This window comes from Anomaloglossus baeobatrachus, chromosome 2 (genome assembly GCF_048569485.1).
Source record: "Anomaloglossus baeobatrachus isolate aAnoBae1 chromosome 2, aAnoBae1.hap1, whole genome shotgun sequence".
Taxonomy (NCBI): domain Eukaryota; kingdom Metazoa; phylum Chordata; class Amphibia; order Anura; family Aromobatidae; genus Anomaloglossus; species Anomaloglossus baeobatrachus.
Window position 1 is genome coordinate 130,985,155 of NC_134354.1, and position 26,092 is coordinate 131,011,246.

A 26,092-nucleotide genomic window follows, 5' to 3' on the forward strand; every position below is an offset into this window, starting at 1 on the left:
TAAGAACACCATTTGCAAGGAGTTTGTATGTTCTTCCTGTGTTTGTGTTGGTGTTCTCTGGTTTCCTCCCACACTCCAAAAACATACTGATAGGGACTCTAGATTGTGAGCCCCAATGGGGACAGTGTTGCTATTGTATGTAAAGTGCTGTGGAAATAATAGCGCTATATAAATATTATTATTATATATATTATATTCCCCTATAAGATACGAAAAGTGACGGAAAAAATGGAATCTGAATAAAAATAAATACCATAAGAAAAAATGTAAAATAGTGCATGAAAGGTATGTCACATGGGGGATTACACAAAACCCAGCTGCTGATATCGTGAAAATGTCTGTGCCTTTCACCCTTTGCATACCTGAGGGCGAATTCCGCAGTAATATCCTAAATAACCATGCGGATTTGTATTATACTGCGTATATTGGCCGCAGAGAGGATGAGATATCTAACAAACATCTCACACAGCAGCAAACTACTCCATAGCAAAGGGTTAATGTGCAGCATCACAGGCAGTTACTGCAGCTTCTGCTCTGCTCTGTGCAGATCCCAGACCTCACTCATCAGTAACACAAACACCCCACTAGGGGCGCACATCCCTATACTGATGCTGTGCATCGACTGCTCGGCTTGCAGCTATGCTGACTGTTTCTGCACTCGATTCACGCCGTCTTTTCCTACACACGTGTGTTTACAGTAGTGATGGCGGATGTGACAGGAGACGCTGGTGTGGGAGCCGTGCCCGCTGTAGGGGCCAAGAATGAAGGACCCGGAGCCGCGGCTGCAGCACTGACACCGGCTGGAGCCGTGAGAGCAGGTGGGGAGACGCACGAGACTGCTGTATGACATATGTAGCCGCCTGAAAAGAGCAGTGATGACATGTCACCCTCCATCTGCCGCTCCGTGCAGCTCTGCCACATGAGTAATGCTGACATCAGCACATCCTGCTACAGTATAGGTGGGCGCCATACACAGGCAGTGGGAAGACACTGGCAGTAATATGGCACACGATCGTCCTAGTGCTGGGCCTTGCCAGCTGCAAGAAAAGGTGACTAAGGTGGGATCTGCACTCAATTACAGACCACTTGTCACCAGGTCAAGCACAGGTAGCCTTAATCAGAGACTGGCCGGCTGCGGGATTGCAGCCTGGTATGTACACACTGGGAGAGACGAGACCGGTCCAGCGTACACACATAGGGAGAGACGAGACCGGTCCGGCATACACACACGGGGAGAGAAGAGACCGGTCCAGCGTACACACACAGGGAGAGACGAGACCGGTCCAGCGTACACACACTGGGAGAGACGAGACCGGTCCAGCGTACACACACTGGGAGAGACGAGACCGGTCCAGCGTACACACACTGGGAGAGACGAGACCGGTCCGGCGTACACACACTGGGAGAGACGAGACCGGTCCGGCGTACACACACTGGGAGAGACGAGACCGGTCCGGCATACACACACTGGGAGAGACGAGACCGGTCCGGCATACACACACTGGGAGAGACGAGACCGGTCCGGCGTACACACACTGGGAGAGACGAGACCGGTCCGGCGTACACACACTGGGAGAGACGAGACCGGTCCGGCGTACACACACTGGGAGAGACGAGACCGGTCCGGCGTACACACACTGGGAGAGACGAGACCGGTCCGGCGTACACACACTGGGAGAGACGAGACTGGTCCGGCATACGGGGAGCGAGGAGACTGGTCCAGCGTACGCACACGGGAAGAGAGGAGACTTGTCTGGCATACACACACACACACACGGGGAGAGAGGAGACTGGTCCCGGTGTACACACACGGGGAGAGAGGAGACTGATCCCGGTGTACACACACGGGGAGAGATGAGACCGGTCTGGCATACACACACACGGGGAGAAATGAGACTGGTCCGGTGTACACACACGGGAAGAGATGAGACTGGTCCGGTGTACACACACGGGGAGAGATGAGACTGATCCGGCGTACACACACTGGAAGAGATGAGACTGTCTGGTGTACACACAAGGGGAGAGAGTAGACTGGTCCGGCATACACACACGGGGAGTGATGAGACTGGTCCGGTGTACACACACTGGGAGAGAATTGGACTGGTCCGGTGTACACACACTGGGAGAGAATTGGACTGGTCCGGCGTACACACGGGGAGAGTTGTGAGTGGTCCAGCGTATACATAAGGGGAGAGATGAGACTGTCCAGCGTACACACGGGGAGAGATAAGACTGGTCCGGTATATACACATGGGGAGCAATGAGACTGTTCCGGCGTACACACGCGGGGAGAGGTGCGAGTGGTCTGGCGTACACACACTGGGAGAGTTGCGAGTGGTCTGGCATACAGACGCGGGGAAAGGTACGACTGGTCCGGCGTACACACACGGGGAGAGATGAGACTGGTCCCGGTGTACACACACGGGGAGAGATGAGACCGGTCCGGCATACACACGCGGGGAGAGATGAGACTGGTCCGGTGTACACACACTGGGAGAGACCAGATCGGTCTGGCATACACACATGGGGAGAGAGGAGACTTGTCCAGCGTACACACACACGGGGAGAGAGGAGACTGGTCCAGCATAGACACACAGGAGACTGGTCCAGCGTACACACACGGTGAGAGAGGAGACTGGTCTGGTGTACACACACGGGGAGAGTTGCAAGTGGTCCATCGTACACACGAGGGGAGAGATGAGACTGTTCCGGCATATACACGCGGGGAGAGTTGCGAGTGGTCCAGCGTACACACAGGGAGAGGTGCGAGTGGTCTGGCGTACACACGTGGGGAGAGGTGCGACTGGTCTGGCGTACACGCGGGGAGAGTTGCGAGTGGTCCAGCGTACACACAGGGAGAGGTGCGAGTGGTCTGGCGTACACACAGGGAGAGGTGCGAGTGGTCTGGCATACACACGTGGGAAGAGGTGCGAGTGGTCTGGCATACACACGTGGGAAGAGGTGCGAGTGGTCTGGCATACACACGTGGGGAGAGGTGCGAGTGGTCGGGCATACACATGTGGGGAGAGGTGCGACTGGTCCAACGTACACACGCCAAGGTAGGCACCGCTATGAGACCAAAATAACCAATCCATTACAGAATTCTGAAAGTATTGTTCAATGCAGGTGGTTCAGCAAGAACCATGCAGTAAAGCCCATAGTGTATGTATACAGAACAGCCTCATTGTTAGAGATCCTCCAATAAAATGTTCATGCCTGCAATACCAAGATAAATGCAAAGAAAAGCCTTGTGTAGCAGGGCCTAGTGGTAACAGTCAAAGTAAATACCGTATTTTTCGTTTTATAGGACGCACCCCAAATTTAGAGAGAGAAAAAGGTAAAAAAAAATGGGGTCCGTTTTATAATCTGGTGGTGTCTTAGCAGGGGCAGTGCTGAAGTACGGCGATGCTGCAGACGGTGCAGAGGGGGGGCTAGATTCTCGCTGCGGCGCTGTTCTGTGCTGGCGCTGTGCGTTACTGGTCTGTGTGGGTGCTGCTCTGTGCGGCGGGCGGTGAGACATGGGTCATTCTGAAGATGTCGATGGTGCGGGCTTCAAGGAAATGACGGCTGGAGTTGGCGGATGAGAGCTTAAGCCGAGAGCTCCATCTGCGCACGCACTGCCGACATCTTCAGAAGGGCCCATGCCTCATCGCCTGCCGCACAGAGCAGAGTCGAACAGCCCCACAGAGAGCCAAGCAGCCCTGGACAGAGCTGCGCCGCACAACCCCGACACAGAGCAGTGCCGCCCACCGCACAACATTGTCCCTGCCTTCTGTGACCCCTCTTCACCACCCCCAGTAAGCTACATTCAGATTTTAAGACTCGCCCCTTGTTTTCCTCCGAACCTTTTGGGAGGAAAAGTACGTCTTATAATCCAAAAAATACGGTAAATGGTAAAAAAAAAACATTTTGTGAGTGATCAAGTCCTGGAAAGTTGTCAAATGATCAAAGTTTTCTAGAACATTAGTGGGGTCCACATTCTGGAGTGTACAGGCGTGGGCGTGTGGACCGGGATTTGTCTGAATAATTGTTTGGTATGTGATGATAAAGTCCTGGAATTAGTTGTGAACTGGGGTAAAATACGTTTTACTGATAAAAATGTTCTCTTTATTACTAGTCCAATAAAAATTACTGAGGCCACTAAACAGAAATATAAAAGTAAATTATTTAAAAAAAAAACAAAAAACTGCAACCACAAAATTTAGTGTAATTTATTTATGCCAATTAATAATTGTGGGATGTGTGGTAGGTTTCAAAACAGGGGGAGATACAAAGGCCTGGTTGGGAGGGGCACTTGGAGCAGTAGTACCGGGAATCGCTCCTTGTGCTGTGCTTTCTGCAAACACGGCATCCATTTTGGGGATACCTTTGGGGGGAGTAGAAGGGGTGGGGCGAATTAAATGATGCTCGGACAGTCTCCGGACATCCTCTGACTCTAAAGGCTGCTTTACACCAGACAATCTATCGTGCGATAGATCGTCGGGGTCACGGTTTTTGTGACGCACATCCGGCATCGCTGGCGATGCCGGCCTGTGTGACACCTAGCGACGCAGTATCGCTCACAAATCGTGAGTCGGGTTCTGCTCGTTAGGTTCCATAATATCGTTTAATTTGGTTGATCATCGTTTCCGTGGTAGCACACGCCGCTCCGTGTGACACCACGGGAACGATGACCAGCTCACCTGCCTCCCGCGGCCGCCGCCGGCTCTATGTGGAAGGAAGGAGGTGGGCGGGATGTTTACATCCTGCTCATCTCCGCCCCTCCGCTTCTATTGGCCGGCGGCCGTGTGACGTCGCTGTGACGCCGAACTTCCCTCCCACTTCAGGAAGTGGACGTTCGCCGCCCACAGCGAGGTCGCACGAGAGGTAAGTATGTGTGACGGGGGTTACTGACTTTGTGCGACACGGGCAGCGATTTGCCCGTGACGCAGAAAGGACGGGGGCGGGTACGATCGATTGTGAAATCGCACAATCGATCGTACCATGTAAAGCAGGCTTAAGGCTTCCTCCTGTGCCTCCGAGTCATAAAGGAGACTTTCGATAATTTTCTCCTGATATTGGAGAAAAGCAAGTGGTCCTTGAGATTTTTTATAAAGGATGAAGCTGTTATAGGTAGCAACCTGTAGGAGATAGATGGCTACCTTTTGGTAACAGGCCCTTGTCTTCCGCTTGACTAGATAAGGCTGAAGCACCTGGTCCAACAGGTCAACACCACCCATGAACTTATTATAGTCCATTACGCAGACATATGGTGTCCGCATGCAGGGTGGTGAGCATGAATACATCCTTGCGGTCTTTCCATTTCACGGCAAGAAGATAGACACTTGCCAGTGAGCAGGACGCACCCTTCTCCAGACGTCTGGACACCAACTGTGACGGTAGACCAACTTGTGTTTTTCTGATTGTTCCACAGGCCCCTGTATTTGCAGCGTGGAGGGATTTATAAAGAGGAATATTGGTGTAGTAGTAATAATAGGTGTACACATAATCGCCTTTCTCAAGGAAGGGGGTCATTAGCTCCCAGACAATGATACCTGGGAAGCCAATTGTCTGGGAGCAGTTTGGGGGGTTGAATGGCGGTCCCTCCCCTCGTCAATGAGAAAGGTACATGTATACCCGGTTGTGCTTTCACACATTTTATATAATTTTATTCCATATTTAGTGTGCTTGGAGGGGATGAATTGGTGGCATTACAGATGGCCCTTGTAGCTCATTAGAGACTCGTCTATGGAAATATTGTGGTCAGGTGTATACGAATTTAGGAAGGAAGCTTTTAGGAGTCAAATTAGGGGGTCTCCATTTATGAAGGCGGTCATAGTTTGGGTCATTCCTTGTGGGGGCTTGGGAATTATCGTTAAAATGGAGGAATTGAAAGAGGGCCTCATATCGGGTTCGGGTCATGACGGCTGCAAAACCAGGGGTGCTGTGGACTGTTGTTGCCCAGTAGGAGCGGAGACTAGGTTTTTTCACTAACCCCATGTTTATGGTAATGCCCAAAGATTGTTTTTAGTTTGAGGACATTTGTGGGGATCCAGGAGCGGGAATGGATGGAGGTGGGATTTTGGGATATATGTGGATGGGCATATAAAGTGGTTTAGTGGGCAAATAATTGGAGGACCTCTGGGGTAACAAAAATTTGGAAAAAATCAAATGGGGGAAAATGTTGTGATGTCTACATTTATACCGGGGGTTGCTTAAAAACTGAGGAATTTGAAGAGAAAAGGACGGGTTAGGATACCATAGTGGCTGGGGAAGGGCACTACTTGGGCCTGCCTCTGACCTTTCAGCAGTGACGACCGATTCCGCTACCATCGGGCTGTGGGGTCCCATGGAGGAATCCGAGTCGTCACTCTCTGAAAATGGCCCAATTTCAGAGGCAGACTCCGTATCCGAGCCTGAACTGCTGGTGTCAAGTAGCATGTATGCCTGCTCGGTGGTGAATGTAAATCGTGCCATTATTTTTCACTGCCAAACTAAAAAAAAAAAAAAAAAGATACTACTACTAATATTTTTTTCTTTTTTTATTTTTATTTATTTTTTTTAACCCAGATCCTAATTCTAACCCTAAACCTGATCTAAGTAAAAAAAAAAAAATAAATCCAATTAGTGGGATGCTGAAGGATATTTGGGGTGATGATATTAGATTGAATTATAATAAATTATTATTATTTTTGTTTTGACAAGCAGCAGCAAATGTAGTCTCTCTCTTCTCTCCCAGATCAACTACAAAGGAGAGAAGAGAGAGGCAGACCCAAATATTGCCATTTCTCTAAATATGTTGGGTATTTGAGCACTGTGATAGGATCTATCACAGTTATCAAATGTCAGGAACCAAAGAAATTGGTTTGTGACGTTACTAGGTGGAACTCATTACTGATACCAAGGAAGCGGGGGGAGACCAAGAGGGGCCGGAGGAGGACAGTTCTCTCACATATGACTTGTTTGATCATGTCAGATGTGGGAGAAACCATTGAAAACCGGCATTTTTTTTTACAAAACATGATCACCAATATTCTGCTAATAATGGTGATCGTGGTACCAGGAGAGGAAAAACCGTCCGAAACCGCGATCTCCAGCCAGGGTCTCTGTAGCTGAGACCCTGGAAATTTTCTGACTCTAGGGGGCGCTATACCCTTTTTCCTGAGCGCCGTTAAAAAGCGGAGTAAAGGAATAAGTACCCTTAACTGCCCCCGTTAACCCCTTCACGACCGGTCGATTTTGCGCTTTCCGTTTTTTTCCGCCTTTATTTCGAGATCCGTAACTTTTTTTTTTACTATTTAGTCAATCTGGTCATGTGAGGGCTCGTTTTTTGTGGAACGAGCTGTACTCTTAAGTTAAACTATGCGTTTTGCCATATAGTGTACTGGAAAACGGCAAACATTTTTTTCCAAAAGTGGAAAAATTGTAAAAAAAAATTTAAAATATGCGATTGCACTATAGTTTTTGAGATATTTTATTCACATTGTTCATTATATGGTAAAACTGATGTGTGGGTGTGATGCCTGAGGTTGGTGCGAGTTCATAGACACCAAACATGTATAGGTTTACTTTTATCTAAGGGTTAAAAAAAAATCAGAGGTTTGTCCAAAAAAAGTGGTGTACGTTTTGCGCGTCTTGTAGTGTTCTCATTTTTCGGGATATATGGCTCAGTGTTGGCTTATTTTTTGCATCTCGGGATTGCATTAAAAATGTCATCATTTTTGTTCCGATTTTACATTTTGATCGCTTGTTATTGCATTCTCTGCAAAATCTGCGGCGACCAAAAATCGTAATTTTGGCGTTTGTAATTTTTTTGACACTACGCCATTTACCAATCAGATTAATTGATTTTATATTTTGATACATCGGGCATTTTTGAACTTTGCAATACCAAATGTGTGTATATTTTTTATTTTTTTAACCCTTTAATTTTCAATGGGGCAAAAGGTAGGGATTTGTACTTTTAGGTTTTTTCTTTTTTTTTAATTTTTTAAAACTTTTTTTAAACTTTTTTTTTTTTCTTTTCTATGTCTTCTATGTCTCTAAGGGGACTATAAGGATCAGCTGTCCGATCGTTCATTCATTTCTCCCGATAAGAGCAGCACCGCTCAGACCGGGAGAAATGATCATCTCTTGTAAGCTGCAATACTCGACTGCTTCTTACACAACCTTAGTCATGTGAGCTACAGGAGTCATCACATGACCCTGTGCTACCATGACAACCATAGGATCCATGTGATCACGTCATGTGACTTCCGATGGTGGCCTGTGAGTACAGATCTACTGCGATCGCTGTTAACATGGCGCTGTCACATCTTGACAGCACCATTTAAGGGGTTAACAGGTACAGATGGATAGCGATTCCACTCGTACCTGCGAGGCACACATATCAGTTGTACAAACAGGGATGTAATATTACTGCCCTTGGTCATTAAGGGGTTAGAAGGCGTATCGACGTCATTAAGGGGTTTAAATGTAAATCCCGTACCCTGTCATATGCTCACCTTCCTGTGGCTTCACCTATTACAGACAACGCGCTGGTCCCACTGTGCCATTTTGTGCCTGTAAATTCTGACTGACCAGAAGTAAGAAGTTACATTACAAGCTCCAAATGCATCTCTATCAGAGCCAGAAGGAGGCTCTCATAGAGATGTTGTGACCTTTTTGGCTGCAGTTTTGTTGTCAGAACCTTCTGACATTTGACTTCCCAGCAAAGTCTATGAGAAGTCAGATTTGTCATGCGCACGTTGCAGTTTATTTGTCAGCGTTTTATTTGTCAAACGTTTGCGACAAATAAAATGCAGCATGTTCATTCTTCCTGCGTTTTTGTCAACATTTGTCACAAAAATGCAGCAAAAACGCAGGTTGTGAAAAACACACCAAAAGCGCACCGAAAAAGCAGCAAAAACGCACCTATAATTACAAGCATTTTTTGTGACATTTCCAGGCTCTCTCTGACGAGGTGCAGTTTTGGCTGCATTTTGCCTGCAGTTTTGCCTGCAGTTTGTGAACACAAAAAGATGCAGTGTGCGCATGTCGTTTTGAGTGTGCGCATGTCGTTTTGTCAGTGTTTTTGCTAAACCCCCCTCCCCCACAAAAACGCTACTTTCTTCATTATTCAACAAGAGTTAGAGAAAAAAAAATGAAAAATAGTAAAAAAGCCCTCCCAAAATGCTGGAATAACACTAAAAAAAAATCCCCCCATATCATGGAGGCCTAAAATGTTGAAAAAGCTTTTATAAAGTAACTGAAAAACCAATACACAAGCAACTTCGGGATAAAAGATGTCAACGTTTCCTGAAGTAACTTCGTCTTGGCCGGTTCGCCCACCTCAATAAGACGTTGTGTGAGTTTTTCCTGTACCATTTCACTAGAAGAAGACAATACATTGTCCTTAGAGCAGAGAGGCCTAGCTTTGACTTAGTATTGTGTCCCCTAAACCAACTCTGCCCCAGGTTAATTTTCAGGATTGTTCGGGTTCCCCGGATGGTGCCTGGTTGCAAAGTGCCGTCACTAGAAAAATAGCCTAATTTTCTTAGAACTTCTCTTCCTCATACTGGTGACTTTCTTGTCTGTGAGAAGTTCAGTTTATTATCCATGTTTGTAGACACCTTTACACCCGGTAGATGTGAATCTGGGAAATGACTCCGTGCGCACACCATGGGGCTCAGCCGGTGACCTGAGTCACCACATGGCTTGGACATCTCAGACACCTTTATCATGTAGGTCATTGAGCTCGTGGTAATTGCACATGTGAGACTGAAGTTCTGCTCTCGACAGATGTGGGGAGTTGATGTTCTTACTCTGTAACGCAATGATCGCAGACATGTAAGCTCAGTTCTTAGCCTTACTTTTCCAGAGAATCTAATTTACCCTCATTACAATCTGACTGTTCTAGACTTGACCTCTTTTATATTACATGGTAAGTAGATTGTGTGCCTGAGACATCCAATGTTAATATACTCCCGTTATAGCATATAGAGCTAATAGATTTGGAGCCAGAGGAAATGTGTCTATCTGGTCTCGAGGACCGCCAGCATCCACTGTAATCAATGCTTACCCATTGATTTCACTTGGATGGATTTAGTGCTTAATTTTCTGTAGGGAAAATGAGCAATAGCATGTGATTCCCACAGGGATAACCGCTGATTGTGCGGGGTCCCACCTGAAAGAAGGTCCAAGCCAGGCAAGACTCATACAAATGTCTCAGTATTACTAAATGCCTATCTAGTATCTTCATTTCATCTTCCTAGTTTGCCTACCTTGGAAAGAAAAAGTGCCCAATAAATACGGCTCTGTTCACAATATCTGTCGGTGCATTTGTCAGGGTTTTTGTCACTGCTGATTGTAAGAATGGTGCGAAAGGCCGTGCCATTTGAGGATGGATACGCCATTGAGGTCAATAGGATTCATCGGGCAATATATTAGTCGCAGCGTTATGGTTTCCATTGTAATGCCACTAAGGCTAAGTTCACACTTCTGTTGTTTTGCATCAGTCACATGCGTTGCTTGACGCATGTGACTGATGCGTTGTACAACGGTGACAAAGAAAATAATTTCTTTGTCGGACTCCGTTGTGTGCGGGGGGCACAGTTCGGGGGGCGGAGCTGAGGACATCAGTGCCACGGTCTGCATGGCTGGGGACAGGTGAGTGTGTGTGTGTGTATGTATGTGTAATAACCTGCAGGTAACAGGATACGCAAGGACTGCACGGAACCACGGGGGTTAATCAATGCAAATTTAATAACATATTGCACAACACAGGTGGAGGAATATAGTGCAGGAAAGGAGGGGAAGAAAAGCGGGAAGGTGCACAGCAGTACATATAATGTAATATACATACAACCACTTTGAATAGCTTGTCAAGGGTGGGAAGCCTCAGATTGTACTCCCAAAAGCTCCCAACACTCAGGTACTTGGACCTTGTTCAGCAGGGCAGAATGCGGCCTTGCCTTCTTCAGCACGTCCGAACACACACCTCTCTGCATAAACAGCTACCAAACAAAACTAGCTCCTCTTCACATCCTGTTCAGGACTGTACCAAGTAAATCAAGCAGCAGGGGGTTTGTGCCCGCTGTTCTTTGTTTTGACAGCAGGTGGCAGTATAACAAGGAAAAGTCCACAGTCTTCTAACCTATATATGTAAATGTTAACAGGTCTTACATTTCTCCCCCCTCTTTAACCTCGGCCGTCCCGGCCGATACTTTCCTGAGGCGCTCTGCACAGGGGCACACGGTGGCAACTCCTGCCCTGCTTCACAACCTGTTGCTTGGGAGCCAATGTCTTAAAACAGGATCCAGTGACAGAACACACAAATTCATCTGCCAAGTACTGATCAGGGGGAATACCAGCATTAGCCCGCTCAGTCCGGCGTGGTACTACGGCTAAGTCACCAGACGTCGGCGCCGTATCAGGGAGTACAGTATTCTCGTCCCCATCTCTGGCGATTGGTGACTCCTGCTCTGCAGGGGTGGCACCTGTGTCTTGAACGGATGGGGGCGTCGATCTCTCCCAGTCTGCTGGGTTGGCCGGGGCCCGCCACCATTCTTCATCGTCAGAGCCCTCTTCGAGTGTAACAGGAACGGGCACGGGCACCGTCTCCGAGGTACTTTGTCTGGTCCTGTCTTCTGAAAAGCAGGGCCTCAGCATATTGCGATGCAGGATGAGGGTGCTGCCTCTTTGCTCGCCTCTCACTTCGTATACTGATCCGTGGGGCGAGATTCTTCTGATCACAATGTAAGGCTCTGTTTTCCAGCGCTCGCTCAACTTGTATCTCGGATGCTTCTCTGCAACTAGTACTCGGTCCCCTGGCAAGAACGGGGTTTCACACACAGGTTTCCGCTGTGGATGTGTCTTTTCTTGCAGCCGCTTGGTGACAATTCGATGGATAGTCTCCAGCCGTCGACGGTGACAGTCGACCCAGGAACCCACACTCTGACCTTCACTGATCTCGGGGGGAGCCAGGTTTAGATCTTCAATGCCTCTTCCGGCTCTTCCAAACAGTAGCACGTACGGGGTGTACCCAGTGGTGGAGTGGACACGATTATTGTACGCCCACACCAGTTCTGCGAGATAGCCGGGCCAGTGATTCTTACGATCATCCTCTAACGTGCGTAGCATTTGTAGGAGGGTCCGGTTAAATCTCTCGCAGGCTCCGTTGCCCTGTGGATGACAAGGCGTAGTCCTTGGCTTCTGCATTCCGTAAATCCTTTGCAGCTCTCTCATGACACCGCCCTGAAAGCAAGCCCCTTGGTCGGAATGTATTCTTTTGGGGCAGCCGTACACCCGGATAAAGTCATCACTGATGGCTCGAGCAGCTGATTCAGCCGTCTGATCTCTGGTGGGCGTCACCACCGCAAATTTGGAGAAGTGATCTGTCATCACAAGGCAGAACTGATAGCCCCGGTGGGAGTGGCCAATCTTGAGATAATCGATCATGAGTACTTCCAATGGCTCTTTGGTTGCAATAGTCTGTACTGGTGCTCGCTGTGGGGGAGCTTTACTTAACTCACAGGAACGGCACAGTTTACAGGCCTTCTCTACTGCCCGAAGCATCTGAGGACAGTATACTATTCTTTGCAACCACTGGTAAGTCTTGTCCGGTCCGAAATGGGCTCCCTTCTCATGCGCCTCTCCGGCCAATAGTACTGCCATCTTCTGGGGTATCACTACTTGCCACCGCACTTCCAACTCTGTAGCTAGGTGCACCTTCCGATACAGCATCCTTTCTTGCACCGACAGCTTATCCCACTGGCTGAGAATCTGGAGGGCCACGTGCGACAGCGTGGCCCGTATTTCCTTTCTAGGCTTGCGCTGCTGGATCACCCACTCTTTCACTTGAAGCAGTTCTGGGTCAGATGACTGGATTTTCACCCATTCCTCTCTGGTTTGGCCAAGCAGGCGTGATGTCGTGCCCGACGTAATTTCCAGCATACGAGCCTCTACCAATTGAGCGGTGAATTTATTGAAGTCCGGAATTTCGTCTTCCTCCAACTGTTCATCTCTCTCCCCCACTGGGGCTTCGTTGGTAACACGAGAAAGGGCATCCGCATTCTGATTTTCATGCTTGGAGCGGTACTGCACATGATAATTGTATCTGGAGAGTCGTGCCAGCCACCTCTGTTCCATTGCTCCCAGTTTGGCGGTGGAGATGTGAGCCAGGGGATTATTATCCGTATAGACTTCAATTTGGGCTCCCGTGAGATATTCCGAGAACCTTTCGGTTATTGCCCATACTAGTGCCAGTAACTCCAGCCGAAAGGAACTGTAATTCTCGGGGTTGCGCTCGGCTTACCGTAACGTCCGACTTCCATATGCAATCACCCGTTCAGTACCATTCTGTACCTGGGCCAGTACTGCACCCAGGCCGTAGAGGCTTGCGTCTGTATACAACCGAAAAGGGAGGTTATAGTCTGCATAGGCAAGCACAGGGGCGCTAACCAAGGCCTCTTTCAATCGGTGTAAGGCTTCTGCTTGTCTTGGTCCCCAGCAAATGTTCTGTGCTTTTGGTCCTTTAGCAGTCCCTCAGAGCAATTCGGGCAAAGGTTCTGCCTCCTTCGCGAAATCTTTGATAAAGCGACGGTAATATCCGGCTAGCCCCAGGAAAGCTCGAACCTCCCGCACTGTGCTGGGTGTGGGCCATTGTAGCACTGCTCTCACTTTCCCATCGGAGGGCTGTACGCCGGCTTCCGACACCTTGTGTCCGAGATATTCAATCTCTTCCTGAAAGATCCGGCATTTTTTTGGTTTCAGTTTAAGCCCATGGGCCCGTAACCACTGAAACACTTGAGCCAGGTTTTCTAGATGTTTTTCAAAGGTTGCAGAATACACTACTATGTCATCCAGGTAAATCAACGTAGCCTCGAAGTTCATGTCTCCAAGGCAACTTTCCATGAGGCGCTGAAAAGTTCCTGGGGCATTATTTAGTCCAAACGGCATGCGATTGAACTCGAAGAGTCCCATGGGTACAATAAATGCGGTCTTGGCCTTGTCTTTCTCTGCCACAGGGACCTGCCAATATCCGCCGGCCAGATCAAGGGAGGAGAAGTAACGTGCCTTTCCCAGTGCCGACAGGGACTCCTCTATCCGGGGCAGAGGGTAGGAATCACGAACCGTGCATCCATTAAGCTTGCGGTAGTCAACACAGAAGCGGGTAGACCCATCCTTTTTCTTGACCAGCACGATTGGGGCAGCCCAAGGACTCTGACTTTCTCTTACCACCCCGCTCTTCAGCATCTGCGCCAAGAGCTCTTTCACCTCTTGGTAGTACTTTGGGGGTATTTGTCTGAACCTTTCCCTGATCGGTGGGGCATCTCCCGTGGGTACTTCGTGCTGAATCTTGTCAGTACAGCCAAAATCTTCTGCGTGACGGGAGAACGTGGCTTGATTCTCCCAAATAAAGTCTTCTATGGCTTGGGCTTGCTCCGAAGCGAAGGGGCTCAGGTCCACTCCCATCTGCCCTAAGATGACGCGACTGTTCCACTGATCAGTGGGTTCCTCTTTTCTTTCCATAGAAACAGCCCAAGTCCAGGCTTTCCCTGCCATGGGCTGCAATTCAATCGATTCTGCGGTCGCCACCTCTTCAGGTGCCAGGTAGACATGGGCCAGAACAACTCCCGAGGTCAAGGTGTAGGCCTGTTCACCGGTGTTCACGCAACAGAAAGGGACTCTTCCATTTCTTACTGTTGCTAAAGTGCGAGCCACCAACGGTTCATCTCCGTTCTCTTCACCACGGTAAGGCTCCACCAACACCTCCATCCCCTCGAGTGTACGGTGGGCTCCAACTGGCAAGGTGAGGACTGTTTCACGATTTGGAGGTAGAGTAATTGTTGTCTATCTTGGGACTCGAACCCTCCCCACCGGGTAGCGGCTCCCACCATTCCTCCACAGTCCTCGGGCACGGATAAGGTATTGGAAGACCTTTTGGGCGGGCCTGTTAGCAACTGTCGTCTTCCAGTAATCACAGCCCCCCTTGTTGAAGAGCAACTGGTCTAATTCTTTTAGGACGTTCATACCCACGATAGCCGGCACCTCTCTGTCGTACCGGCCCTCCGTTAACACAATCCCTTTTTTGCCTAAGTTCTGGCCACATGCACGTATGTTCATCCACACGACCCCCTACAACCGGAATGGGAAGATTGTTTGCAGCCCTCAGTTTGATATGTGCCCCTTTGTCAATGGATACAGTTTGTCCAAAATGTTGGTAGAAGAACTGTTCTGGCATGGTGGTCACTTGGGACCCAGTATCCATCAAGCATCTTACTTCTTTCCCTTCAAATTCGGCCATGATCGTCGGCGTGCTGGCTGCTATATCTTCAGGGCGTTGGTTTTCTCTAAGCTCAGTTGGTCTCCACGCCATGTGCCCATCCATGGAGGGAGGCACTAGTTTAACGGCGGTCTTTCTTGAGACGTCTTCCTCTCCGGACAGTGTCAGAATAAATGGTTCTGATTTCCACAGTTCCAACACTGGAACTCTCCAGCGGGTCTCGATCGTCTCTGCTCGATCTGTCCCCTCTCTTCTTGATAGGTATGCGTGCGGGTATTTGGCCGCGGTGCTGTCGTTCTTACTTCTGACGCCGGGGCTTGCATATTCTTCAGCAACTCTTGTAGAGCAGTAACCGTCTCTTGTAACTGATCCACTTTAGCCTCAAGTTGGCTCGGTTCTCGGTTTTTCTCACCCGGGACTATCTTATGCATACAAACTTCTCCCTAGGTGTTCTCCGGGTCGCAATTTTCAGTTTGTGCGCGGGAGACTGCTTCTTCCAATATTTCCTGGAAAGTTAGTTTTTTTTCTACCCTGAGCCGTTCACGGAGGGCACCTTTGATCTTAGGGTTATGTAACCCACGGAGGAATTGATCTCGTAGGGTACGGTCAGCATAACCGGGGGTTTGTGCTAGCTCTGGCTCTGCTGTAAGCATTTGTCTCATTATTCTCTGGAGTGCATTTGCGTATTGTGGCAGACCTTCTTCTTTACCCTGCAGCCTGTAGAACAGTTGCGCCTCTAAATCTCCTGCTTCTGGTTTCCCGCCATACACTCTCTCAAGAATCTTCACCACCTGCTCTAACGTCTTTCGTTCACTCTCAGGGCACAATAGAATAGTCTCTTGAGCATGGCCTTCAAGGGCAATCAACAGTATCTCCCCTTGATTTTCTGCAGTCACTCCTGCTACTCTCAACATGCCCCTCACTCTCTGCGCCCAGTCATGGAGAGGTACATTGTTGCCAGTAAATTTTGGTATATGGGTCAGCATAGCCCCCAGGGACAGCTGCCTTGCTGGTATTCCCCCATCAGGTTGTATTAGAACACCTCCATCAGCGACACCCCCCTGTCCGTCCATTGTTCCGTACCAGCCTGCGTATCCTGCCGACTACGCCAAATGTAATAACCTGCAGGTAACAGGATACGCAAGGACTGCACGAAACCACGGGGGTTAATCAATGCAAATTTAATAACATATTGCACAACACAGGTGGAGGAATAGTGCAGGAAAGGAGGGGAAGAAAAGCGGGAAGGTGCACAGCAGTACATATAATGTAATATACATACAACCACTTTGAATAGCTTGTCAAGGGTGGGAAGCCTCAGATTGTACTCCCAAAAGCAAAACACAAAAATCCTTATTAAGCAAAAAAAAACCGCAGGGTCCTTGTTACCTTACTTGTATAACACAGTGCAGAGTCTTTTCCTATCTGTCCCTAACTAAAAGTAGTGTGCACACTTAACTGCAGGTTTCAGCGTGGGGTACCTCGTCACCGTTGGGGCCCGTATTCTGCCGCAGACACCTCTAAAGTTCAGTCTTTGTCCCGGATCTGTAATTTGCCCGTGCTGTCTGGCACCTCGCTCCACATCCATCCTTTCTTGGATCTGTGTCTTGGGGAGATGTCACGCAACACTCAGGTTCTTGGACCTTGTTCAGCAGGGCAGAATGCGGCCTTGCCTTCTTCAGCACGTCTGAACACACACTTCTCTGCATAAACAGCTACCAAACAAAACTAGCTCCTCTTCACATCCTGTTCAGGACTGTACCAAGTAAATCAAGCAGCAGGGGGTTTGTGCCCGCTGTTCTTTGTTTTGACAGCAGGTGGCAGCATAACAAGGAAAGGTCCACAGTCTTCTAACCTATATATGTAAATGTTAACAGGTCTTACACTTGTATATATATATATATATGTATGTGTGTGTGTGTGTGTCTGTGTGTCTGTGTGTACATGCGCAGTGCGGGAGGGGGCGGAGCCGAGTGGTGAAGTGTCTGCCTCCTTGCACACTGTATCCAGGGTAAATATCGGGTAACTAAAAGCAAAGCACTTTTTGCTTGGTTACCCGATATTTATCTTGGTTATCAGCATACACCGCTTAGCGCGGGCTCCCTGCACCCGTAACCACTGTAAATATCGGGTAACTAACCAAAGCGCATTGCTTGGTTACCCGATGTTTATCCTGGTTACGGGGGAGGGGAGCCAGAGAGCGCATGCACAGCGAAATCCTACGGATCGCGGTGCTCAAAAAACGTTACATGCTGCGTTGCTCCCGCCCAGCGGTCAGTTAAAAAACAGCTGACCGCGACACAGCGGATGCAACGCAGCATCATCAGTCACAATCCGTCACTAATAGAAGCCTATGGGGAAAAACAGGATTCCTGCAAAATATTTTGCAGGATACCGTAATTCCTCAAGGCTACGGATTGTGACTGATGCAAAATAACGGAAGTGTCAACTTAGCCTAAGGTGTACATAACCTCACAGTTGTATATAATTACCATTTTTTGTGTTTCTGGAACGGTTGGATACCACGACAAACTATTGTAAAAAATGCTGTTTGCCACCAAATCTGTCTATAACTATAAAGATTTTGATGTGAATTGTTTATTATTTAGCTATGAATGGGGCCAGGACTCATAGATATTACCCACCACTGTATATCCAAAATGGAGATACCCATATAACAGGAATGGCTGGAAGCCTGTAGGTTCAAATGACTAATTAGAAAAGGTGGGAAGCGAGATATGGGTGAGATGAAGCTCTACAGCAGTGGTGGGCTAATTTCAGCCCAAGGGCCACATGTGGCCTGCAATACCTTCCTGTGTGACCCTCAGCCGTCTGCATAATGTCTGGTCACAAGTATTTACCATACCATGGAGAAGACCAGGAACAAGTATGAGGGCCTGCTAAGTCTTTGGCTTTGTGATTTTCTTTTTTTTTTTTTCTATGGTAACGAATGTTACATCACATGAAAGCCTTATATGTCTAATATATGTTTTCAAAATTTTGTTTTTGTTGCTTATGGCAACAGTGTTCTACGCACACGGGAAAACAAAATGGCGGAGTCTAATGCGATATTCACAGCAACTGAGAGCAGAGGAGTGATAAAATTCTTGTTTCCGCAAGGAACGTCTGCAAGGATATTCATGGTGATGATGTCGCAGACATTGGAGGATCAGTTCCCTTCATATTCCAAAGTTAAGAACCGGTTTGCCAAATTTCAAAGGGGCCACTTCAGCACCAATGATGAGGAACGTCCTGGATTCTCAATATTGTGCACAGCCTCATACTGAAGAATAGACGAATTTCAGCTAAAGCAATAGCATGAACGTGTTTGTGTCATTATCCATGAACATTTGGACATGAGGAAGGTATTTGCAAAGTGGGTCCCCAAATGTTTGACAACAGATCAGAGAAGCATGCAAGTGAAAACTTCCCAGGCTATTTGTCAACGTTTCCGCGCTAAGAACTTACTGGATTTATTTGTATGACCCTGAAAACAAGGAGCAGACAAAATAGTGGAGGCACAGTGGTTCTCCTCGTCCAAAGAAGTTCAGGGTGCAAAACTCCGCTGCTAAGGTGATGGCGTCTGTGTTCTGGGATAAGGAGGGTGTGCTGCTAGTGGACTACCTTCAAAAGGGTTCCACCATCAATGCAAGGTATTGAAAGTTTGGATCAATTGAAGGCGGCTCTGAAGGTCAAAAGGCACGGCAAGCTGTCCAAAGGAATCTTGTTCCTGCAAGACAACGCGTCTGCTCACACTGCACAAGCAACCACGGCAAAACCATGGCAGTGCTGGGCCTCCAGCTGGTTGACCACCCACCTTATTAACCAGATCTAGCTCCCTCCCACTATCATCTGTTTCCAAACCTGAAGAAACACCTCAAGGGTACCAAATTTCACACCTTTTCTGATGCCATGGCTGATACGGATGCCTGGTTTGAGGAACAACCAAAATCCTTCTTTTTACTAGGCTAACAGAACTTGGAATGCCGATGTAAGACGTGTGCTGACATCAGTGGAGAATATGTGGAATAAATGTAAAATTTCATCATCCTTTCTCTTTTCTTTTTGAGTAAAGCCAAAGACTTATCAATAGCCCCTCATAATTATAAATGATGTATTGTATGGTCATATCTAGAGCAGCCATGTTTTGTCAGAGTGGATGAGTCCTAATTCTTGTAGCACAGAAGAGAGTAAAAGTGAAGAATCGGCCGTACATGAGTGCGGTGATTTATTGAAGAAGGGAAACCTTCCACTGTTTCAGCATCTGATTCATACTACAATGGTGAGGGATATATACACGGTCTCTTCTTTTCTGGATGGCACCCACCTGCGAGAAGGGTACCTCTACCTTCCTCATAGGTGCAGAAGTGGTGCATATATTTCTATTATTTTTATCCTCTCTTCATTATGGCTTTCAATTACGGATGTAAAAAAATATCATTCAAATACTGAACGTGTGAACTTGGCCTTACACTATGTAGCTCAGATCTCCATACGTCTGTCCTATGTGTTAGACATCAGCTATCTGAAAGCTGTACTATTACCGTAGTTACAAGAAAGTATATACCATATTTTTTGGATTATAAGAAGCACTTTTCCTCCCACAATTTTGAAAGGAAAATGAGGGATGAGTCTTACAAGATGAATGTAGCTTACTGGGGTGGAAGAAAATGGTTGTGGGGCAATGCTGCTGGCGGTGCGCTGTGTTCACTGTGGGCGGTGCGCTGTGTTCACTGTGGGCGGTGCGCTGTGCTCACTGTGGGCGGTGCGCTGTGCTCACTGTAGGCGGTGCGCTGTGCTCACTGTGGGCGGTGCGCTGTGCTCACTGTGGGCGGTGCGCTGTGCTCACTGTGGGCGGTGCGCTGTGCTCACTGTGGGCGGTGCGCTGTGCTCACTGTGGGCGGTGCGCTGTGCTCACTGTGGGCGGTGCGCTGTGCTCACTGTGGGCGGTGTGCTGTGCTCACTGTGGGCGGTGCGCTGTGCTCACTGTGGGCGGTGCGCTGTGCTCACTGTGGGCGGTGCGCTGTGCTCACTGTGGGCGGTGCGCGGTGCGCTGTGCTCACTGTGGGCGGTGCGCTGTGGGAGGTGCGCTGTGCTTGCTGTGGGAGGTGCGCTGTGCTCACTGCGGGCGGTGCGCTGTGCTCACTGCGGGCGGTGCGCTGTGCTCGCTGCGGGCGGTGCGCTGTGCTCGCTGCGGGCGGTGCGCTGTGCTCGCTGCGGGCGGTGCGCTGTGCTCGCTGCGGGCGGTGCGCTGTGCTCACTGCGGGCGGTGCGCTGTGCTCGCTGCGGGCGGTGAGGCAGAGGCTATCCTGAAAATGTCAGCGGTGCGGACTTAAATTAATGTAGCCTGGAGTCGGCGCTTGCACAGACTCAGCTCTCTGCTCAAGATCTTATCTGCGCACACGCTGCCTCTAGCCCATTGATCTCTCAGCAACAGACTAAGGCTATGTGCGCACTTACCGGATTTTTCGCGGATTTTGCCGCGGATTTGCTGCATGTTTCGCTGCAGAAAATGTTCATAACATCTCTGCAGTGAATCACCAGCAAATCCTATGGAGAAAAAAAATCCTGTGCGCACTGGGCGGAATTTGACAGCTGCGTGTTTTGCTGCGGAAATCCCGCAGCAAAAACAAGTGCATGTCACTTCTTTTCCGCACATCGCTGCGGGATTTCACTCCATTGACTCAATGTTAATCATGAAATCCCGCAGGGAATAACTCAGGCAGCAAATTCTGTGCGGTTCACTGCGTTTTCCTGCGTTATTCCCTGCGGTATTTTGCGGTTTACCTCCGGTAATGTACATCACTTGCTTGCGGTTTTGCAGGGAAGTGATGTCATTACAGGAACAGGAAGTCGTGCAGAGAGTAAACACACACATCACAGACATAGAACACATCACAGACATAGAACACATAGACACAGACACATAGAACACACATAGAAAGAAAACGGAAATATAGAAAAAAAAGGAACGTGGGCTCCGCTGCATATTTACCGTCCAGCCGAGGTAAGCACACAGCGGCGGCCCGGTGTTCTCAGGCTGGGGAGGGAGAGGGGCAGGGGTAATGTCCCCCGCCTCACTCCCCCTCCGGCAGCCGAGAATATCAGCCGCAGCTGCCCCGGCACTGTCGCATGCAATATGCGGCACTGCCGGCGTGTCCTCGGCTCTTCTTGCCACCGTGTAGCAGTGGTGACAAGGTAATACAAGGGTTAATGATGATGGGGGACCACCGCCATTAACCCCAGGCTTGATCATGGCAGCGTCTATGTGACAGCTGACATGATCAACCCGTAAGTAAAGTGAAGAAAACACAGACACCAAAAATTCTTTATTTTAAATAAAACAAACAAGCCTCGTTCACCAGTTTATTAACCCCTCCCGCACCAAAGCTCCGGCGTAATCCACACAGCTCCGGCTCCTGCGTCCTGCACTGCTGACATCCAGCCGCGATGTGTCACAGACACAGGCTGAATGCAGCAGACAGGAGAGGTAATTATCGGTCATTTCCCACGGCCGGTAATGTGAACTCACTGCCGACCGTGGGAAATGCAGCGATCTGTCCTCTATCTATCTATCTATCCCTCTATCTGTCAGTTTATCTATCCCTCTATCTATTCTTCTGTCTATCTATCTACTCAGAATTAAATGACTTTTTTTTTTTTTTTTTTTTTTTTCAATGTGCTTTATTGCAGTGAATGCAATAAAGCACATCCCAACCCGCACGCGGCAAAACCGCGGCAATACCGCGAACAATACCGCGGTAAAACCGCGGCAAACCGCGGCAAACCGCATGCGGTTTTCGGGTGCGGTTTCCCGCGGTTTTTTACCGCGAGTGCGGTAATCTTTGAGAGGATGCGGAATTTTCTCAAGAAAATTCCATTTCCCAGTGCGCACAGAGCCTTAAGGAAAATAGTGCCCAGAGGTGGCACGTGCGCAGATGACTATTTGGCTCATCATTGCGCCATTTGTTTGAAGCCCGCACCACCGACATTTTCTGGCTGTTCCTGCCTCACAGCGCCCGCAGCGAGCATCCGGAGCACCCGCTGCACTGCCTGCAGCATCACCCTACTCTACCACCGCCCCTACCTCTTGTGACCCCGCTTCCCCAACCCCCCTTACTTTAAGACACCACCGAATTATAAGACTGACCCCATATTTTCTTGTTTAACCTTTTTTTTTTTTTTTTTCCTCTAAACTTGGGGTGCGTCCTATAATCCAGTGCGACTTGTAAAACGAAAATGATGGTATTATGTACACAACTAGTAATGTGCATTGTACAAGGATGTAATCAATAAAAAAATATACTCTGTACATTATGCTGCTCTCAGATGGGGGAGAAAAAAACCTGGTGACCCTTTAAGAGGTCCTGTGAGATGCAGAAGTGGTAGAGTTAAGCAAAACGATCCGAATTCCTCTGGTCCAGCAGCTATGTCTGTATGTCAGGGCCACCGTAACAGAGCTGTGAACCTCCTCCTACTTGCTGGCATGCCCGTTGCCTGTTTTGATTTCCGATTTTTAGCACAACTGGTCTCCTGATCAGAAGACACATCGGGAATGTCGGCAGGTAGGAGTGGGACCGTGGTCCAGTGGCTACAGAATAATGACGTGGCTGCTTGTGTCCTCAACTCTGGTGAGTGGCCATATACACTTTTATAAAAATGTGTACCTTAAGACCTCTACTTAAAGGAAAATAACCTGTTGAATCATATTTTTGTGTGTTAAATATATTTTTTAAACTTTTGGCAATTTTTTCTGTACATATTAAATTCTATATAAAAAATACATAAATAGAATCTACCCTTTACACTACCCGTTGAGACATTTTTAAATTCTTACGTCCTTTTCCTTCAAGAAATAACACATGTACATAGGGTTGGGATCTGACCATCATGTCTATCTGTTGTATTAAAGCATCTAATGAGCATGTGCAAAGGCAACTGTGAAGGGAGGGGGAGCAGGGTCTGCTGTGCCATCGCCTATTGTGATTGGTGGATCCTTTATTATCAGCTGTGTATAGAAAGTTACCTGTTATTGTAATTCTGCCTCTGATGATAAGCAGCCTGCCGAAAACTTTCTGAAAATGACAGCAACGACGAGTCTACAAATCCACATGTGCCAACAATATTTTTATTAAAACGGTATTATTAATAATAATAATTATAATAATAATAATTAATAAAAAAAAGATAGCGATTAGAGAGAAACTGCAAAGGTTTAAAAAAAAAAAAAAAAAAAACTGCAAAATTTTGATAATCAGTTTGCATTGAATAAATGTTCCAAACCTTTTTCTTACATTTTGAAATAATACAATTAAAAATTGAGGTGAGGCCCCAGCGAGAATTGAACTCGCGACCCCTGGTTTACAAGACCAGTGCTCTAACCACTGAGCTATGGAGCCAGACATACATAGTGACAGGACGCCTTGTGAGTCAACATCCACCCTCTCTGTGTGGAAATGCAGGCAAGGTACAACTACATTCAACTCATAAAAACCTGCTGGACAACTACTAGGAGGAGCCGTATGGAGGACATCACTGATCAGATGTTTTGTGACGTACCTTAAAGAGGTATTCCCAGCTCAAAGATCCTATCCCAATATGCAGTAGGTGGAATAATATTAATATTAGTAAATATCTCCAATTAGAAATGTAGTATAGTTCTCCTGATTCACTAAGTTGCTTACCTCATGTTCAGGGCATTGCAGAACCTTCGATATTGATGGTTACGACCACAAGCAACTAACTAATTACTTGTGACTATATGCCTGGTTGTAACCATGGGTACCTAAGTTCCTGCAATGACCTGCACATGAGGTAAGCCACATAGTGAATCAGGCGATCTATACTACATTTCCAAGTGGAGGAATTTGCTAATATTATTTTTACATCTACTATATATTAGGACAGGATCTTCGAGATGGGAATACCCTTTTATGACCGCCGATACGCCTTTTAACGGCGGCAGAAGAGGGTACTTATTCCTTTTTCATGGCGCTGAGGAAAAAGTGTATAGCGCTCCCCAGCGTCGGAAAATCTCTAGGATTTCAGCTACCAGGGGTAGCTGAGACCCTGGAGATCATGATCCGGGTTGGTTTTTTTCGGTCCCTGATCACATGATCGCCGTTACAAACCGTGAAACAGTGACGATGTGAAAGTTAATGCAGCGCTGGTAAAAAAAAAAAATATTCATCTCCCATCTGGCATTATCAAACATGTCAGATGAGAGATAAATGTCCTCCCGCAGTCCCCGGTGTGGCCAGTCTTTGGAGAGGTTTTTTTTTTTTGTTTTTCAAATAAAAAATTTTCATTGTGTATTTTTTTTTATTTTATTAGGGACTGTGTTAGTGATGTTGGGTATCTGATAGACGTTGTGATATCACTAATGCCAGGGATTGATGCCAGGTGGTTACACAGCTGGTATCAACCCTTTGTATTACCCCATTTGCCACCACACCAGGGCAACGAGATGAACTGGGGTGAAGCGCCAGGATTGGCGCATCTAATAGATGCGCCATTTCTGGGGTGTCTGCGGCCTGCCATTTTAAGGCTGGTAACGGCCATTAACTATGGACCTTCCCACCCTGAGAATACCAGACCACAGCTGTTAGTTTTACCTTGGCTGTTAATCCAATTTGGGGGGAACCCCACATATTTTATTTTATTTATTTAAAAATAATTATAAAAAACAGCCTGGGGTGACCTCCAAATTGGAACACCAGCCAAGGTGAAGCTCACAGCTGTGGTTTGCAGGTTGTAGACATCTACTTTACCCTAGCTGGCTATCAAAAATTAAGGGGACCCTATGGTGGCTTTTTTTAAATCATTTTTTGGCTAAATACAAGGCCAAACATGCGTTAGTGCCACATGAAAGTCACTAAAGTGTACGAGCTTAGAGTATGCAGGGAGGGAGACATTATATATGTGTTTTACATCTATCTATCCATTCTTCCTAGCTTTTTAGGCTGCATGCCCGTGATCAGGGTTTCAAGTGTTTTGGACGCTGTCTTTTCACTGCATCCAAAATGCTGTGTTGTACAGTAGAAGCGCAGTGGAAGGATTTTTTAGAAATCTCCTGCCTGTTGTGTTTGTTTTCTCCACAGCATAAACTGACATCTGGCGCTGCAGAATGTCAATTTATGCTGCGGAGAGAAGCGGGGAGAATAGAACTAAAGTCAGCAGCAGCCCGCACCTGGATCGCGGTCACGGCAGCTGCGCTCTTCCGTGGACAACACTCACATCTCTGCAGTCTCAGTGTTGCTGGATCGTGGGCACACAGCCTAAAAGTGAGAAATTTGCTGCTACATCTACATTTATGTGATGCCCTTGGGGGTTCAAAATACTCACTATACTCCTGAACAAAATCCTTGAGGGGTCTAGTTTCCAAATTGGGGTCACTTGTGGGGGGTTTCTGCTGTATATGTACCTTTAGGGGCCCTGCAAATATGACATGGTTCCTGTAATCTATTTCAGCTTTTTCAAAATTCAAATGGCACTCCTTCCGTTTCAAGCCCTCCTGTTTGTCCTAACAGTGGTTTTTGGCCACATGTGGGGTATCTCTGCACTCATTGGATATTGGAAAACAAACTGTGGGGTCCACTTTGTGGTGTTTTCTCTTGAAAAAGTGAAAAGTTTGGTGCAAAAGCAAGATTTTTGTGGAATAAAATGAAAATTTTCAATACGACAACCAAAGGTTATCAAATTCTGTGAAGTACCTGTGGGATCAAAATGCTCACTATACCACTGGATAAAATCCTTGAGCGATCTAGTTTCCAGAATGGGGTCACTTGTGGTGGAGCTCCACTGTTTAGGCACCCCAGGAGCTCTCCCAACGCGACACGTGTCCGCTAA

The 26,092-nt window shown here is 47.7% G+C and overlaps 1 protein-coding gene and 1 non-coding gene across 2 annotated transcripts in view; one reads left to right on the forward strand and one right to left on the reverse strand.

Moving 5' to 3' along the window:
- The first annotated feature begins 647 nt into the window (after window positions 1–647).
- The window catches only part of DPH1 (diphthamide biosynthesis 1), a 410,699-nt gene continuing 385,254 nt past the window's right edge, over window positions 648–26,092 (forward strand). The window contains exon 1 of the mRNA XM_075335338.1: window positions 648–818. Within this exon, the coding sequence (XP_075191453.1) occupies window positions 704–818 (115 nt within the window). The 5' untranslated portion in view covers window positions 648–703. The remainder of the gene's footprint in view (window positions 819–26,092) is intronic.
- TRNAT-UGU (transfer RNA threonine (anticodon UGU)) lies at window positions 23,571–23,643 on the reverse strand. Its single transcript has one exon. It is a non-coding gene; the product is annotated as a tRNA-Thr (tRNA).